The 18,298-nt window shown below is 59.7% G+C and overlaps 1 protein-coding gene across 4 annotated transcripts in view; it reads left to right on the top strand.

Moving 5' to 3' along the window:
* Positions 1 to 18,298, top strand: part of GRK5 (G protein-coupled receptor kinase 5) — a 179,496-nt gene that overhangs the window by 151,436 nt on the left and 9,762 nt on the right. For all 4 annotated transcript variants that reach the window (XM_036223311.1, XM_036223314.1, XM_036223312.1 and 1 more), the window contains 5 exons: positions 7,270 to 7,370; positions 9,314 to 9,406; positions 13,871 to 13,934; positions 14,741 to 14,881; positions 16,319 to 16,509. In XM_036223311.1, the coding sequence (XP_036079204.1) occupies positions 7,270 to 7,370; positions 9,314 to 9,406; positions 13,871 to 13,934; positions 14,741 to 14,881; positions 16,319 to 16,509 (590 nt within the window). The remainder of the gene's footprint in view (positions 1 to 7,269; positions 7,371 to 9,313; positions 9,407 to 13,870; positions 13,935 to 14,740; positions 14,882 to 16,318; positions 16,510 to 18,298) is intronic.

The raw sequence follows: 18,298 nt of genomic DNA on the forward strand, positions 1-18,298 counted from the left end.
GTCAGGGTTGCTGGTGTGTTTTCCTTTCTTTCTCATTAAAGTCGCCAAGCTCTCAGGGCCCCTGGCTAAATTCTGCCAGTGCTTGAAAAACGTCCTCTCGCTTCCTGACTTCTCATAATCCCTCATCCTGATTTCTGCGAAACCACTTGAACGGCAAAGGAAATGTGGGTCAAGATCCTCTAAGCCCCAATCCGCTTTTTTCTTCTTGAAGGCTTGTGGCTATTTCTCAAGGGCTGGCTGTCTTTCTCCACTTTCCTGACCTAGGGAACGTGACATCTGATGGCCTGGGGTGGCCGGGTCAGCAGGGGTGCCATCAGGGAAGGCTGGAACCCCCTCACTGAGAGCACTTCCTGGCCTCACGGCCCCTCGCTTGATGATCTTTACGAGCCCGCTGTCTGTTTGGGGTCCTCAAAGGCAATCCTGCCATCTGAAATTTGTCCAGAGAAGTGTCAATTTCGCCTTAGGGAAAACTTGATTCTTTCAGAGCCGGGACCTTCTCAGAATACTTCCCTGTGTACAAAAGCCAGGAATTGAAGGCAAATGCCTTTCATCCTTTGGGCCTTGATCGAACCTCGCCTCAGCCATGAATCCACTGTGTCTGGTGCGGTCGCCATTCTGAGCTCTCCCTCCCGGGGGCCCAGAGGCTGTATCACATTCAGTCACCCTTGGTCCCCATCAGCCTGAACTCCTGCCGCTGGCCAAGCGAGCTGGTCTATGAAGTCCTTGGGGTGGAGCTGGTGACCTGGGCACAGAACGGACACCCAGGGGCCCTGTGTGGCTGATGGACCGAATCGGCTGAGGCCCCAGCTGGAGAAGCGGCGCTCTCCTTGCTTTCTGACTGGTCACAGCAGTCACGGCACCTCTAGCTCCGCTTGCAAAGACAGCACCTGTCCCTCGTAGCATCTTTCCAGCCTGGCGGACTAAGCAGCCAAACCCAGGGCCACCCTGAAATGGGTGCAAGAGATCGTTGCTCAGAGGGTTAAGGAGATTGCCAGGTGGGCGCGTGTGTAACGGAACTGTGGGCATGACAGGGGCCCCGGGGCTGCTCCCCAATACAGCATCAGGGTATCAGCCATCCTCACCTTCTCCCCCGACCACGAGAAGCCCCAGAGGGCCCTGTGAGCTCCTCAGACTCTGCCCTTTGGCTGTTCATCACAGAGAAATAAAGGCACAGATCAGGCTCCATCTTCCTAAGGCGTGGGGACAGTCAGGCAGGAGGTGGGTTCCGGGGTGCCCCTCTGCAGAAGGCGCCTTTGAGACTGGATGTTTTTGGAGACAAGGGAAGATCCAGTTTTTGTGGGGGCTGAAGCTTAAATAACTGGGGGCGTGTCACTTATTAGGTACATAAGTGATTATTTCTTGAGAATGAGAGAAGAAATCACAGCAGATGACGAGCCATTGAGATTCGAGTCCTTTTCATCTGCGGTCGTGGTGTGGTATTGCTTCCCTGGAGAATTGCGGCTTCCCCTCCCGCTAGAACACTCCGTGGCTCCCAGGTCTGCGGGTGAAGGGCCCCAAAGCTCAGGCTTCCTCTGCCTCAGGGTAAATTGCATCGCCTTCCCTTAGAACTTGAAGGGGCACGGAGACTTCCTGCAGGGGGGAGACTCGTCACTTTTCTGGCCCTTGCCCCAAGGACCTCTGGCCACCAGCTGCCCGTCTACCTCTGTCCCTGCCCAGTGGGGCTGCACCTGTCCCGGTGCTGAGACCAGGCAGGCCCCCCGCCAGGCTGACCACGCAGACCCTCAGGGAGGAGTTGGGCTGTTTCCGCCGAGAGCCACTGCGTGCAGACACCAGCCCCAGGTGGCCGGGCCCCACAGCGTTTTGCTCGTGAGCGTTTGGCAGGGCGGATTTATCGCCCCCCAGGGACCCAGAAAGCAACACCCTGCCTTTCCCTTTGGTTCTGTTCTTGTCTGGGGCTCGCGTCTGCTGCCGGGCCGTGCGCAGAGCGGGGAGCTGCTCCAGACGGACGCGGGCACACGGAGTGGCGTTTCCACGTGGCTCTGAAGGTTTTGATTAAGAAGGTGGAAGAATGGCGCTTTTTCTTCCTGTCAGCCAGACCTTAAATCAACCCTTACGCGAGGAAACGCTGTCCAGGGCTGCCGTTCGGTACACTCTCCTTTGTCTTCTGGCCGTGACAGTACGTGCGGGTTTCGTTTCGAGCCAGGGCTTAGGGCTGGAACGAGGCCCCCTTTGCCCCTCTCCAGTTCCCATCACTGGAGTCGGGTGAGCTGGGCTGTTAGTTCATGGAACTCAGAGCCGGCTGACTTGAGGCTGGGGAAAGGGAAGAGAGAAGAGAGGAAGCCCCCGGGGGCTTGGGCAGGCTTTGGAGGGCATTCCCCGGGCACCTGGCCCAACTCCTGCTTTTACAGATGGTGAATTAGTCTAGATTCTTGGCAGCAAGTAGCAGATACTTAACCCAGTTGCTCAAACAAAGGAGGAACTTATTGGAAAGGTGGGAGATAGGATTAAATGAAATCATGGGAGAGACTCGGCTGTACCTGGGCTGAGGAACCCCTGGCACCAGGATGCTCCTTCCAAGGTAAACTCCAGATCCTCCCCCAGCTGGTCACCCCGAGCCTCCAACCCACGGTTTCTGCCTGAAGTGGAAATTAAAAAAAAAAAAAAATCCCAAAGAACCCTGGTCGGCCCAGTTGCCCAAAGGCAGGGGGTAGACCAGATGACATTGCGAAAGTGCTTTGGACAGACAGACTGACCCTTTTGCTCTCTGTCTCCCTCTTTGCTGCTACGAATGTGAACATGTACACACACATTTACTCCACAAATGTGCTGAGCACCTACTGTGTGCCAGGAACATTGTCGGTTCATCTCAACAAAGCAAGAGTGGGGAGGTTACAGGTTTGGAGCCAGACTGGCCGGGATTTGAATACCAGGTCCCCACCTTCCGTTCTGTCCACGAGCGCATGTGGCATACGAGGCGCCTCTGAGTACCACGTTCGATTCTGATGAGAGGACGGACAGAGAGCTCCCTGAGGCTCAGTCTCCACATCTGCGACCTTGGAACAACGAGCCCCATCTTATGCCTTTGTTCTGGGAGCAACAGGTGTAAATGTGGGAAAGCTCATTGAGGGTCAGGGGCCAGTGTCAGGCTGGCCCCGTCCAGGCGCCCACAACTGGAGCCTGATTCCCATCCCCGCCCCCACCTGCGGTCAGGCCCTGGCAGCTCTGACACGGACCCCATCATGAAGGGTCAGGGAGCGTCTGTGGAAATGTCCCTCCCTTGTGTCTGTCCTAGAGAACTTGGGAGTGGCCCCCCTCCCCCAGAAACAGCTGCCGCCAGCCTGGTCTGGATGAGACAGGCAAACTCCTAGGCAGCCCCTCGTTTGGAAGGAAGGGGACCCCCTGGAACCCCTTTCTTCCAGCGTGCCTCGCCTCTCTCCTGTTTAGCTTTTCCTGAAAGCCAAGTCTGTCCGCATTGGGAAATTGCAAATAGTTTACATGGGAAACGTCAGCTGCCCACATATGAAAATATACACATCATTAAGTCCTAAGTGCTCGCGTCTGGAGATGGAGCGGAGGCTCCCGGGCTGACCTTTTGTTCGCTGGTGGAGCCACTGCTAATGAGAGCTGAGCTCCTCGGCGGGATGTTTTCACATGTTGAAGTAAAGCATATGTCGGCCATTAGCCTGCGTGTGTTGGTGGGGTGGGGGGTACGTTGACAGCACTATACAAACAGCGTTTGCCAAAACGTGCATTGTCTACCGCACCTCATTACCCAGCCCCCACGGGCCTCCAAGAAAGGCTTGCTCTTCAAGGCCAAAGTCACATCCTCCTCACACGGTCCTGGAAGAACTATGGCACCCCTAGGATGATGCTTAGGGATGAGGCCGTCTGCCCAGATCGCCTCGCTTGAATCCTGTCTTCGCTCCCATGCTAAACGTGTGACCTCGGGCAAGTTCCTTAACTGGCCTCAGCCTATTTCTGCACCTGTAAAGCGGAGATAATAATGATAAAGCCTACCTTGCGAGGATTAAAAAAGATAACCTATGTCAAGTTCCTAGGACTTAACGTATAGCAATAGATGCTCAGGAAATGCCAGCGGTTGTGATGATACACTGACAGTCGTCGCCGGAAGGTAAGGTCGGGTGCAAGGTCCCGCCTGCTCAGAGAATCATCTCGGGTGAGGTGCTGGAAGGGGATCCTGGAGACCGGGCGGGATTTGGACGCGCCGTGCTGGGGCAGGGAACCCAGCAGCTGGAGGCTGGAGCTTGTCCGGGGAACGAGTGTGGGGTGAGAGCGTCTGTGAGCGGAGGGCGGGCAGGGGAAGCCGGGCGGGAAGGGCGTTTGGGGCCAGGCCCAAGCCGGCACTGGACTCGGTCCTTGGGCCATGGAGACTGTCTGTGCTGCGTGGTGGGGAAAACTCCCTTGGGGGCCATCGTGTCTTTGCAAGGGGCATGTTTCTAGAAGGCTCTAGGGGTGACACTTGCAAGAGCAAGTGGTGGCTGAGACCTGTGAGAGGCCTACTGAGTAGTCCAGGCGAGAGAAGAGAATTCTAGAACCAGGCAGTGAGGTGGGGGCAGAAAGGAGGGGGCGGGCGGGAGAGGCGCAGCGGCTAAGATTGCTGTGCGTGCGCATTCCCATCCGTGAAGTGGGGAGAAGCTGGTTTCGAGCAAGGCCAGTGAGGCCAGAGCTATGTCCTTCCCCGAGAGCTGGCCGGGGACACCTGGTTTAGAGCCCAGGCAGCTCAGATTCACTGAGCCTACCATGGAACCCCGCTCAGTGTTGATCCCGGCTCCGCCACGGGCCAGCAGCATGACCTTGGAGGGGTCCCTTCCCTTCCTGGTCCTTTCCCATCTGCACCACGAGGGGGTTGAATCAGCTGGGCCTTGAGGGTCTTCCCAGGAGACCCCCTCTGTCTCCTTCTCCTCCTGCTCCGTCTCGGGTCCTGAATCTCTGAACAAGGAGAGGGGGTGTGTTTCCAGATGGCTCTGGGGGTGGCACCAGGGCTGCTGACTTCAGAGTTATCAGCAGCTCCTGAGGAGGACTGGGGGGTGGCTCTGAAGAGCCATTCCCAGCCGAACCGCGTGCCTCCATTCTTGGGCGTCCCCCCATTTCCTCTCCGACGTCTTGAAACGAGAGACTCTGAAGCCAGGAGATGCTTCGGGAACCGGATCCTCAGACATGTGGAGTTTCTCACCGAGGCAGGAAATGACATCCCTTCCTTCTGCCGGTCATCACGGTGCAGGGCTGGGGCAGGCAACGGCAGGGCCTTGGAGAGGCCGTGCTCGGGGCTCATGATTCGGCGGTAAGAGCCAGCCTCACGAGAGGCCGCACGCGTGAGCCAGCCCCGCTTGGTTAAGATCGTCCGGATGAGCCCTGCTCCCTCTGAGCAGCACCCCCGCCTGCTCCCCGCGTAGGCCAGCCTCCAGGCCTCTGCCCAGGCGGCCCCCCCACCTGCGCACGTCCGACGCCTCCGTCGAGGGCCAGCTTTTGTCTGCCCTCTCCAGCGCTGCCTCCCGCGCTGACCGCTCAGTTTCCGCCCTTGACTGTTACCGCAAAGGCCACAGTCCTCAGGTCTGAGACGAATCACTCGATCATTATTTCCTGTGTGCCACCTGGCCTCCCTGCCCTGCGAGGTCTGGGCGGGGCCGGCCTACCTGGGGGTGCTGCAGGCGCCCGGGTCTCAACAGCGCCACCTTGTGGCCGGACTGCCGGCTGGCGGAGGCTGGATACCTGTCTGTTACAGGCCAAGCTCGTCGGGGTTGGGCTGCCGGCCTGCCTGGGGCTTCAGGCCCTCTCGCTGCAAAGTCGCAGAGCAGGGGGTGGGAGGGGTGTTGAAGGACTAGGGAGGCAGAGCCTCGGGTGCGCTGGGCGACCAGCACATGCTTCCCGGATTGGGGGCTGAGGAAAGCTCCGTGGGGCGGCTCCGTGCCCAGGCCAGGCCGTGACTTTTCCACTGTCACCCTTCCCTCTTCGGCCTGCTCGGTCCCTGAAATGCTCCGGATTGTCCTGCTTCAGGTCAAGCACAGAAGGCCCTTGTGAAGCTGCAGTTATGACCTGGGAGGGGGGCGGGGGGGCGGGGAGCCTTGAGTGACTGCGGCACCAGAAGTTCTGGGGCTCCTCCAAGTCCACTGGTTTGCAAACGCAGCTTCAGGACGAGGCCTCAGCGGTTCCGTCCAAGCAGACCGCACCCCCTGCCCGACTGTCTCCTCCTCCGAACCCCCGAGGCCTCCCGGGCATCCACTCGCTGCCCGTCGCCCATACCACGCCTGCATATCCTGTCCTGACGGAGCAGAGGTTGAGGTCTGGGGTCACGGGCGGCTGCAGGGCAGCGCCCACCTCGCCCTCCTGACAGGGCCGGGTTTCTCCTTCCAACTTACTCTGTCCAGCAGCTTCCCATCCCCTTCCTGTTGGCAAAGGTGCCCCTCCCTGGAGTCATTTGAAAGGGCGTTTGGTTGGAATTGCTTAAGCTCTTCATGTCGAGCCAGAGTTTAAACCTGCGGTCACGAAACCAGACTCACGATTACCTGCTCATTAATTCCTGTTAGGGCTTCGACTGGCGGGCAGTGTCCCCGGAGCCCTCCTGCCAGCCAGTCCCAAAGGACGGGGTGGTGTGACCTCATGTGCGCAGCTGAGCAGTCAGGACCCAGGCGCCACAGTGACAGGCGGCAGACCTGGGACTTGAACCCGGGTCTGCCAACGCCAGCACACGTGGCTGCTGAGCCCCCCTCCCCTGGCTGTCGTGTCGTCCTGGTCACGTGACCTCGCGCCCATTCCAGACCCTTTTGCACATGACTTTGAGGCTGGACGGGTGTTCACCGCACGTCTGCCGGAGCGGCCGGGGGGCTTCGGCAGGGGGCATCGGCAAGCTCAGAGGGGGCTCGCCGGCGCCCGGGCTGTGTGGCGCCGCTCCTCACACCATGAGCTCTCGCACGCCTCATTCAGTTCCGACCACAGGCCCAACACACGGGGACATCATTACTGATGTTCTGCAGACCAGGGCAGCGATGCTCAAAGGAGCCACGTGACCTCCGTGAGGTCACACCAGCTGAGAGTGGCAGAGCCGGAACCTGACCTGAAGTCCGGGCCTGTGCTCCACCTTCCAGCCCGGCCACGTCCCTGCACCACCGAACACTGCGCATGGCCCAGGGCCAGGCGTGGGCGGGAGGGGCGGACGGCCAGGCGTGGGCGGGAGGGGCGGACGTGCCCAGCGCACTCTGGGGACCAGTGTGTGCGGAGCGGCGGTGGGTGGTCCCCGGCGCCCCTGCCCCTCCCCCTCACTGACCAAGTCCTCTCTTTTCCTCCCTCCAGTCCCCAGGTTTCATCGCCCAAGTTGGCCAGGACCTGGTCTCGCAGGCAGAGGAGAAGCTCCTTCAGAGGCCGTGCAAAGAACTCTTCTCCGCCTGTGCACAGTAAGTGCCCCGGCCCCCCAGCCTCGCTCCCCGGCCCCCCGGCCTTGCTCCCCAGCCGGCGGCGTCAGGCCCCTCCGCCTCCGCCCGGCAGCCACACAGCCGCCCGGAGATGGGCTGCCTGCGGCCTCCACCTGGCGCGCTGGTCACCACGGGCAGGTCTTCAGCGGCCGGGGGCCCCGGCCAAGCCCCCCAGCTATTCACACATTTCTTAAGCAGCGAAAAAGACACCAGGGGGCCAAGTCCAAAGAAAACATTTGCTTCTGGGTGTCGAAAGCAAGAGGCTCTTCGTGCTGTTGAGACAGAGGAATGTGCAAAACCCCGACCCGTCCCGGTGGTTTGGAAGTCCTTCCCGGGTCACTCGGCCCCCCCGCTGCCAGCGACCAAGGCCAGGTGGCACCATTGTCGGGGGGCCGCAGGCCGCCTTCCCAGCCACGCCCCGGCATCTCTGCCGAGCACGGAACAGGAGACAATTCAGTGGGTGCGGTGCCAGCCGTGTGCCCAGCTACACAGCCGTGTACCCATTGTGCACACACGCACAACTCACACTCACACACTCACACTCACACCCACTCACACACACTCACACTCACATATACACTCACATACACACTCACACACTCACTCACACTCTCACTCACACTCCACTCACACACTCACACTCACTCACGCCCACTCACACTCATACACGCTCACACTCACGCTCACAATACACTCACACACACACTCACACACACACTCACATATACACTCACACACACACTCACACATACCCCACGGCATGACACACGTGTTCACGTGCCCGCATGCACCGCTCCCCAGCTGACTCACGCGTGCACACCTAAGTACGTCCGGAGCCAGCTCGCCCCACAGAGCTGCATGGGCCCAGCGGCTTCTTGCGTGCCCCTGGGCGTCTGCTGTGTGCCCGGCACTGTGCTGGGTGCTGGGGGACACCACGGAGAGCAGGACCCCAGTCCCCGCTTTCATGGAGCTGACTGCCGGGGAGGGGGGGTGGGGGTGGGGAGGAGAAAGCCAGCACCCCACATGCCGTGAGCACAGATACCTAGGGAGGGCCTGCTTGGGCCCGGCGCTGTGTTAGGGGCCGAGGAGAGACCACCGTGAGCAGAAACAAACCCGGCCGCTGCCCTCGGGGAGCTGGCCGAGGGTCGGCACTGACAACCGGCGCGGTCCCCGGGCTGTCACTCTGACCTTGAGGGAGTGGCCATCCCGGCTCCCACGCCAGCCCCGGTGTTCAGGCTCCACACGACACAGCCTCCAGCACGCCCCCACCGTGCACGTCCCCTCCCTGCCCCGGCCCCAAGTGCCCGTGTCACATTGGTTGGCGTGACCACTTCCCAAAGGTCAGAAGCCCAGCCCTGCCAGCAGCCAGGTGCGGCCAGGCCCGCAGCAGGTGACCAGTGAGTTCTGCTGCGGGGATGGAACTCTCCCTGGGGCTTTGCGGGTCCTGGACCAAAGCCAGAGCCCGGGCCCTCAGGGCCACCCCCCCCCCTCTGCTCCCCACCACCCGCGATCCCAGCGTCCCCACCCCTCCCCTGCACGAAGTTCGTTGTCGTCTCTGCCCCGTGCCTTCTTCAGCAAGATCTCCCTGACCTCCTAGTGACCTCACTCAACCCCAGCGAATACTAGCGTGTCCCTACTCAATGTTTGTTATTTACCACTGCGATGTCCCCCATCGCGATGTCCCCCACCCGCATGCTCACTGCTGTCCCCCGGGCCTGGACCAGGCCCAAGGCGAGTACCCAGACCACGTTCGCGGGATCAGCCAGGCACTCAAACAGCAGTCTAGAACGATGGGGCCTCGGTGTTAGCATTCCGAAGTCTGGAGACGGACGAAGCCGGAGCGTGGACCTGCTGGATCAGGCTCTGCCCTTCCGCCGCGAGACCAGGATTATAAAATGTTTCTCTGTGTGTTCCCTCCGAGCCAGGTCTGTCCACAACTACCTGAGTGGAGAGCCCTTCCACAAGTATCTGGACAGCATGTATTTTGATCGCTTTCTCCAGTGGAAGTGGTTGGAAAGGTGAGCACTTCCCCAGCACGCCCCCCGCATGAGTGTGCCCGTGTGTGCGTGGGGGGTACAGGTTTCCACCCGAGAAGTCATATAAAGATGTCATCTCCCTGGGCCCATGGCTCAAATTAAATCAACCATCCTTCTCCTATTACTTAAGTTCTTGTGTATTCTTCTAGAAGTGCTCTGTGCTTGTTAAAGTGTTCTTACACACACACACACACACACACACTCGACAGCTCATGTACACATACAGCGACCGGGCACCTTGCTCTTTTTTGGTTCACTGTCCTTGGGAACCCTTCCTTCGCCAGCAGATGAGGAGCTGCCGTATTCCGTGAATGAGTCACATGTGCCTTATTTACCCCAGGCCCCTGTTGATGGATGTGGAGGTTGCTCTCAATTCTGTGTGCGGCCTTCCCTAAGTGATGAAAACCTTTGTACATCTACCTCTACGTACTTGTGTAAGCACAACTATAGAAATTGCTAGCAGAGGAATTTCGGAGTCGAAGAGCACAGGTTCGGGGTCGAAGCTGCCCCCCCGCGCAGCGCCCCCCGTGTTCGGCCCGTCCGGGTCCCAGCGCGGGCCGCCTCTCAGCCCCGTGAGCACGGTCCCGTGCGTCCCCGTCCAGCCCGTGAGCAGCACGTTCCCTTCGCGCCTATCCTGTCGTCCCTAATAGCAGGCGAGACTGAGTGTCTTTCATGCTTTATTTGCGGCCTCATCCTCTGCAAAGTGCCCTGGCATGCAGCGGTGGTGACCTGGCCAGGCAGATGCGGCCTCCGTGTGACTGATGAGGCGCGGAGACAGACAGAGGATGTGGCTTGCCTCGTCACCCAGCAGGCCAGGCGTGTAGCCAGGAGGACCGCGGCCCAGGACCCCTGGCCCCGTGCCTTGCCCACCACGAACGTTTTCAGGGTTTGCAGGGAACAGCGATGCCCGCTTTAAACCCAGGCTGGTGGGGGAGGGCGGGAGCGTCCCGTCCGCAGCCCCGTGCTCCCTGCACCCCAGAGCCTGGGCCCCCGCCGCCATCGGGGCACACTGTGTTTGGAGAGCGAGGAGCCGTCCTGCTCACACGCGTGTGCAAACACCTCTGCTGGCCGCAGCCTCCACAGACGCTCAGGAAGCTGCGGATCGTGAGCCCCCAGACGCCCGTTCTCGGCCCTTCCCTGCCCACTTCAGGAAGCCCAGAGTAAAACGCCCTGCCCCGCGGCCCCTGGGGACATTTCTCTTCACCCCGACCCACGGGGATGACAGAGCGAGCAGTGGATGGCCGTCTCTGTCCGCCCGCTGGCTGCCACTGGCCGCCGGGCATGTCACGGCTCCAGGAGAGACAGAGGAGCGAAGGCTCGACCCAGACGTCCTGCCGAGGGCATGAAGCCCGGCTCTGGGCCGGAGTCCTGCCTGTGCCTCCGCCAGAGGGGCCTCTCCACGCCTCGGTCCCCTCACCTGTAAAAGGAGGAGGGTGGCGCCCGCCCCGGGATGAAGACGAGATGAGATGAGATGAGATGAGCATAGTGCATGCCTGGAATAAGGCAAGCGCTCAACGAAGGGCCGCCGTTTGGCCCCAGGAAGTAGACTGCTGAGTCGCTGTGGCGGTCATCACGGAGTCATCGGCATCACCATGGCCGTCGCCCTCAAACGTCTGGGGTCGGGAGGAGCAGCAGACCCGTGTGGAGGGTCGGTTCTGGTTCCGATGGTCACACCAGTGGTGGGGATGTAGTCACCGCGCCCCCAGCCCCGCCCTGGAGCCCTGGGCTGTATGACACACGACCCCGACCTGCGCCCACCTGTCCGGGGGAGCGTGTGGGGTCCGCATGCTGAACGTGGGCTCAGCAGCAGGCGGGACTCCACCTCTAACCCCGGAACTTGCCCCCGTGACCTTGGGCGATGATGTCTGGCACACAGTAGCTTACAGAAAGCTTTTGGATGCAAACGCCTCTGCAGGGTCTCCATTCTGTTGAAGCCGGGGGACTCAGTGAGGCCCATGGATTGGGTCGCACGGCAGGGGGCTGGCAAGGGCCCCACTCGAGTTCTTCAGCTCCAGTCCACGCGATGCTCCCATCCCAGTGGGATCCTTCAGCTCCGGCCACTGACTCCCATTGTACTTGTCTGTACCAAGCACGTGAAATGGAGACACTTTTTAAACTCGGGCCGTTAAGCCCTTCTGCATTAACTCGTTGAAGCCAGTGGGGCAGGACCCTGGCCTAGAAATGTCCTAATGACTGGCAACGCCCCCTCCTTCCCAGTCTCCTGTTTTTTAATGCTTTTTTTTTTTTCTTTTTGTGTTCACTAACAAGATCATGGCCCCCGTAGCTGAAATATTAAAGGGATTTTTTTCCCTCCCAAGGTTAACCAAGAAATTCCTTGGAAATCGTATTACACTTACTTCCCCTAGAGGAGGGGTCTGCAGGAACGTCCACCAACTGTTCTCCATGTATTGTGAACCGTTCGGCCGGATGCCTTTGTGTGGTTTGGAGGCAACTATGGGGGACGCTCCCAGGGCTCATGGCGGACGCGGGTGCACGGCAGGTTTCTCCGGGGCCCGGGCTACTCACGTGCAGAGGAAAGATGCAGGGCACGGGAGAGTCCCGCCGGGGGGCCCGGGCCCAGCTTCCTGAAGAAACACCGGGGAGAGCGAGTCACAGCTCATGGATCCCAGCCGGCCCGCCAGGGCGTGGCCTGGGCTTCGGGGCCACCCTGTGAGACCAGCATGGTGCCAGAGACGTGACTTCCTGCGAACCCAAATCCAGCGGCCAGGAGCGCCTCCATGGAAGATGCATTCAAGAGATGCTGGGCGACCAGGGGCTCACGGGTCTTTCTCGAGCTGACCCAGTTCCTTGGCCCAGTTCAGTCTCTCTCCAACCCCCACCCCGGTCAGGACTCTTGGGGTGGGGTTGAGGGTACTCAGAAATAGTCTTGGAGATCCAAGAGCTAATCGTAAACTGTTAAATTGATTGGTTTTTATCCCTTCATCAATTGATGGACGTATGAGTTGTTTTCATATCTCGGCTACTGTGACCAATGCTGCAGTGAACATGAGTGTAAAAAGTGTGTGTGTGTCTGTGTGTGTGTAAAAGAAGGAAATCCTGCCATTTATGACAACATGACCGAACTTGGAGGACACTTGCTAAGTGAAATAAGCCAGACAGAGAGAGACAAATACTGCATGATCTCACTTACATATGGAATCTAAAATAGTCGAACTTACAGAAGCAAAAAGTAGAACGGTGGCTGCCAGGGGCCGGCAGGGGACGGGGAAGTGGGTAGAGGGTGGAAAGGGGCACAGACTTTCAGTTATGCAAGATGAGTAAGTCCTGGGGGCCGAGGCTTAGCGTGGCGGTGATAGTCAGCATTGCTGTATCGTGTACTTGAAATTTGCTGAGAGTGTAAATCTTAAATGTTAGAGAGAGAGAGAGAGAGAGAGAGAGGAAGAAAGGAAGGAAGAGCTAACTATGTGAGGTGATAGACTGTTAATTAGCTTGATTATGGTAATCATTTCACAATGTATACATTTATCAAAATATCAAGTTGTAGACTGTCAATTATACCTCAGTAAAGCTGAAAAATGGAAAATAAAAGGAAGGAAGGAAGGAAGGAAGGAAGGAAGGAAGGAAGGAAGGAAGGAAAGAAGGAAGGAAGATTATATTCACGGTCAAACAAGGTAGCACAAGCTGTCTGCAACACATTCTTCGAGGCAACTAGATGACCATTCATTTGTTTACTCCCAGAAGCCCCATCATCCTTGCCTCATGGTCAGAGGTTCTGATTAGACATGGAGCATGGCTGTGGCTAATTAAAATGGGATGCCACGAGACACGAAGTGATTATTACCTCCTAGAGCCCGCTCTTGGCAGACAGGACCTTCGAGTGTCCCACAGCTCTGGGGGAAACTATCAGAGGCCCGCAGTGGCCGAGGGCTTGAGAACCGCTGGTGACAGGTTGCCGAGACTAGACTTGGAGGCAGGTCTTCTGGGGGCTCTGCCTGGGCTGCAGGAGCAGGACGGAGCAGCCCCGGGCTGCTGGGGACAGAAGGGCTGCGGCCCCTGGGCGGGCTGAGATGGGCAGGTGTGAGGAGGGCCGTGTCTCCTTCATGCTCTCTGTGGGACACCGAGCCTCTGCGGCTTCTGCCAGACAGAAGACACAGCTTCCTTCTGAGCTCAGCCACCTGATATGCATCTGGGCGTGGGAGGGAACCACATGGAGAGGGCGGTCAGGCACCTTCAGCTCACGTTTTTTCGAGCCTTCTGCCCCTCTGCTCTTACCCCCGGGCAGCCTGGCGTCAAGGGCGGGTTGCCTGGGGTTTGAACGCCCAGCCCCAGAGTGGTCTGTGAAGTCCCGTCCACAGCCATGAATCCTGGGCGTCCTGGGGCCCGGTTAGCGGGCCGAGGAACTGCGCCCTCGTGTTCAGTGCTGCCGTTGTCTGCTGCATATGGATTCTGCCGTGACACTAATGCTGGATTCTTGCTCTTCTCCAGGCAACCAGTGACCAAAAACACATTCAGGCAGTACCGAGTGCTAGGAAAAGGGGGCTTCGGGGAGGTGAGTGAACCCCACGTTTCCGGTTGACAGTTCTGTCCCAGGTCACAGCCCCATGGAGACGGAGGGGGAGGCTGGGGCCTCTGGGAAGGTCGGGGTGTCTGAAGTCGGGGAGGGCGTGGACCGGCCCGCGGGCGGCAAGGGGCACCCTGGGCTGTGTCTGCAGCGGGGAGCAAGGCCGTGCCGGGCCCAAGTGAGTTGCCGGACCGGACGTCACTGTTCACATCACTGCCGCACTTGATCTGGTCTCCCCAGCCGCGATGCAGGCCTCGTTGTCCCCGTTTTAAGTTGAGGTTCCGAATGGTCGGGTGACCCAGCCAAGGGCACAGAGCCAGTACCGGCAGAACGAACGCTAGAACCCAATGCCCTGGTTCCCGTTCCTCTGAACTGTACCCCGGGGGTCTCCCAGCACTGATCCCCCAGCGAGCGTCTTCCGCCAGCAGCCGGGGCTCGAAGGTCCACAGTGGGCAGTGGCTGCAGCGGTGGCTGGAGGCTGAGGACGGAAGACCTAGCTGCCCCTGGTCGAGGCCCAGCCGGTGCGCTAAACACTGGCACAGGTGGCTGATTCTGCACCTTCAAGAGCCGCGTAGAGGATGGAGGAGGGAGGGCAAGGTGGCGCTGGAGCCGGAGCTCGCGGTCGGGGCCCAGGGCAGCTGCGGGTCCAAGGCCGGGCGTCGTCGGGGACTGGGAGCTCCCACGCAGCCAGGCGCGGCCAGCTCTGGCCCCGTCAGTCCCCAGGCCTGAGACCCAGCGTCGCGGCCTCGGAGGCGGGTCCGGCGGGCCTCACGTGCCCCTTTCTTGCGCCCCAGGTGTGTGCCTGCCAGGTGCGGGCCACGGGAAAGATGTACGCCTGCAAGCGCCTGGAGAAGAAGAGGATCAAGAAGCGGAAGGGGGAGTCCATGGCCCTCAACGAGAAGCGCATCCTGGAGAAGGTCAGCAGCCGGTTCGTGGTGAGTGTCCAGGGCCCAGCGGCAGGCCACGCTCCGGCGTCCGGGGCTCCCGTCCCTGGGGAAGTGGGGGGCCCCCCAGGGAGGTGGAACGCAGCGGGAGGCGTAAGCTGCAGACGGGCAGCCAGGTGCTCCCCCGTCACAAGGCACCTTGGGGTCAATTACGGCTGACTATGTCCTGCCGCTAGAGCGAGCCTGTCCCCGCTCTGTGTGGGGGGCCAGGGCCTCCGGTGTGCAGGACAACCTCGCAAACTCGGTGGACAGCAGAAGCCCACCCCGGGCCCCCGCACGGAGCTCTGACTCCGCGGACCCCTGTGGGCTGGTTTCCTCCGGAGACCTTGGGGTCAGTGTCCTGAGAGGCGCCCTCGCGCCTGTATCCATTACGATTCTCCGTCTAGTGTAGGCTCCGCTGCAAGGACGAATCAGCCCCAACCCACAGTGGCTGAAAACGCCACAGACCGTCCTCTGTCACTCACACAGAGTGCAGTCAGACGGGGCCGCCCTCCCCCTCCCCACGGCGCCCCATCTGGAGCCACGGAGGCATGCGCTGAGGGGCGTGCCCAGGGGCTGCCCGCCTCAGCTGCAGTGAGCTCGGCTCGCCCCGCACGCCCACTCACAGTGTGTTGGCCAGAACTGGTCCCTGCAAGGGACAAGCCCACCGCGGGAAACCTGGAGGAGCACGTGGATATCTGGGCAGCTCTAACTATCCCTGCCATGTGTCCCTATGAAAAACTCTATACGTCTGATATAAAAATTCAAACAGCACAGACGAGTCCGAAGTAAAAATAAAAGCCTCCCACTGCGAGGAGCCGTCCGGCACCTTTACTATTTTCAGCCAGTGGCACCTTCTGAGACGCCTCCCGCGGCCATGCTTTTCCCCCTTGTGATGTAGACCTTGGCCCACATCCAGACCCGTAGCCGCCCCTCCTTGCAAAGCTGCGCTCCGTTCCCCTGAGGCGTAGGGAAAAGGTGACCGTCTGAGTCCCCGCAGACGCAGAGCGCTCCTGGTGCTCGCGCCTCGGGCACGCGTCTGAGTGCGGGCGCGGGGCGCGGTCCTGCCGGAGGAACTGCCGTGTCCGAGGGCCTGTGCCTCTCCCCTGCGGTAGCCGTCCCCGAGTGGCCGTCCACTAAGGTCGCCCCCTTAAACTCCCACCAGCTGAGCGTGAGAGCGAGGGATGGCATCGGCCTGGCGCCTCCGTCATTCCCCGGAGAGGGGGCGGTCTTACAGGGCGACGCTCGAAAGGGACGGAGGTTCGAGTCTCCGGGCCTCATCGCAGGCCGCCCCCAGCCGCCGGCCCCACCCAGGGTGCCGCGCTGCGCGGCAGGCGGCGGATGAGGCTGCCACCCACCGTCATTTTGGCTCTAGGCCAAAATGAGGAAGACGAGCGGGAGTGGGGGTCAGCTCCAGAACCTCACCGCGGCACTGTCTTGTGCTCCCAGGTCAACCTGGCCTACGCCTATGAGACCAAGGACGCGTTGTGCTTGGTTCTGACCATCATGAACGGGGGTGACCTGAAGTTCCACATCTACAACATGGGGAACCCGGGCTTCGAGGAGGAGCGAGCCTTGTTCTACGCGGCAGAGATCCTGTGCGGCTTGGAAGACCTGCATCGCGAGAACACGGTGTACAGGTGAGCGGGCTGGCCCAGTCCTCCGACCTGAGCCTGAGTGGGCGGGGCGTCGTTCTGCCCCGGATCTGCGCTCATCCATCCCCACCCTGGGGACCGAGGCCTGGCCACCGCCCCTACCGGTGAAGGTGCTGGTGTCACCAGCCTCGCCGTCTGGAACCCAGTAAGTGAGGTAGGCTGCTCAGGGGGCCAAGCATCGTGGCTGCTGGTCCCCTCCAGCCCAGCACCTGAGGAAGCTCGGTGGAACCTGGAGGCCGTGACCCAGCCCCAGCCCCAGGAAGACCATGGGAGGCTCGCCGCCACAAGCAGGCCTCCGTCCACCCCATACGGCCGGACCTAGAGGGCCAGGGTCTAGATTCTGTGAGCGGAGGCCTTCAAACTCGCCTCACAGCCCTCCTCAAAGAACGTTGAAAGATGTCTGTGTCCTCATACACTGCAGACATCTGGAATAGTCTATCATAGGTTTAAACAGTGGCTAATGTTGACATTTTGAAATTGAAGAGTTACGTTTTTAAAGGTATCCAGTGCAATGTAATCACTGTAGCAAATCGATCTCCGCCATCGGCCATCTCAGACCTGCATGCGACTCTCTACTGGCGAGGCATTTCCTATCTTTCCTTCTCCACTCCTCCCCTCCCCCACGGAATGTCATTACTATGTAATGTATTTTTTTTTTTTGCCTAAAAGCCTTTCATTGATCAGCATTCAGCTCCGAAATATATGGATACATATAAGATTTTTAAAGATCTCCTTTGACCATAAGGCTCTAAGTGTGAAAATAATTCCTTCCATCGAGTTGCCATTGTAACTGTTAGGAGCAGAGCCCACTTCTAGTGCCCCGAAGTGGGGGGCGCTGTAGTGATGACCCTTCCGGAGCAGGGCGGGGCCTGCTGTTCTGCCAGTTGGGAGAGGTGCTGCTGAGGAAGGGCAGGTGGGCGGGGAGACCCCAGGGGAAGCCATGGCGGGCCATCATGACGTCAAGGAACCGCACCAGGCTCTCAAAACTGCGGCACAGCACAGCACGTGGGAGCCCCCCGGACTGTCCCTACAGGCGCCCAGGACTGGCCCCACAGGCGCCCAGCACACACAGCCCAGTGTGAAGACCTTTGCCGTGGAGCTCTTTGTGGAAATTATCTTGGGAGCCCAAGAAGGTCTCGAAAACAAGACGGAAGGTCTTGATGACGTGCCCTCCCCACCCCCTCACCCCACTTATGCCTCTGTTTTCATTCAAGTGAGAAGAGAGTCAGAACAGTTTTCCTAAGGGTTGGAAAAAAGGCAAGCCACTTGATTGCCTTTTGCTTAAAAAAAGAAAAAGAAAAAAAAAAAGGCGGCCGTCCAGGTTCTAGCACGAGCACTTGCCGTGGGCCGGGGTTCTGGCCGGTGCCCGGTGCCCACTGGCCTGCTGTCCTTCCAACCCTGTGGCCGCTGGTTTATTAAAACGATGGCTCTTGCCCTTATTTGGAATCGTTAACACATCAAAGGAATGCAAATTAAATAGCGACAGCAAAAAAAAAAAAGTATTTTGTGATGAATAACTACATAGGAACACCAATTATCAATTTGTGCGGCTGCCCGCCAGATTTGGGCATATTAACCACTCCCCAAGGGGGCAGCCGCCGTCAGTTAAATAAACAAAGCCAGTCGGTGGAGAAGCGACCTCAATTCAGATGCTGTGCGTTGTGCACCCTGGTTTGAGTGAGTCGCACGCGCCGTCCCGCAGGCCCGTTCTTTTACCCCTGGGGGGACTTTCACAAGTAGAAGTGGGCGCTGCCGCTGGGAATGGAGAGACCCT

This window comes from Rousettus aegyptiacus, unplaced genomic scaffold (genome assembly GCF_014176215.1).
Source record: "Rousettus aegyptiacus isolate mRouAeg1 unplaced genomic scaffold, mRouAeg1.p scaffold_m13_p_6, whole genome shotgun sequence".
NCBI lineage: Eukaryota > Metazoa > Chordata > Mammalia > Chiroptera > Pteropodidae > Rousettus > Rousettus aegyptiacus.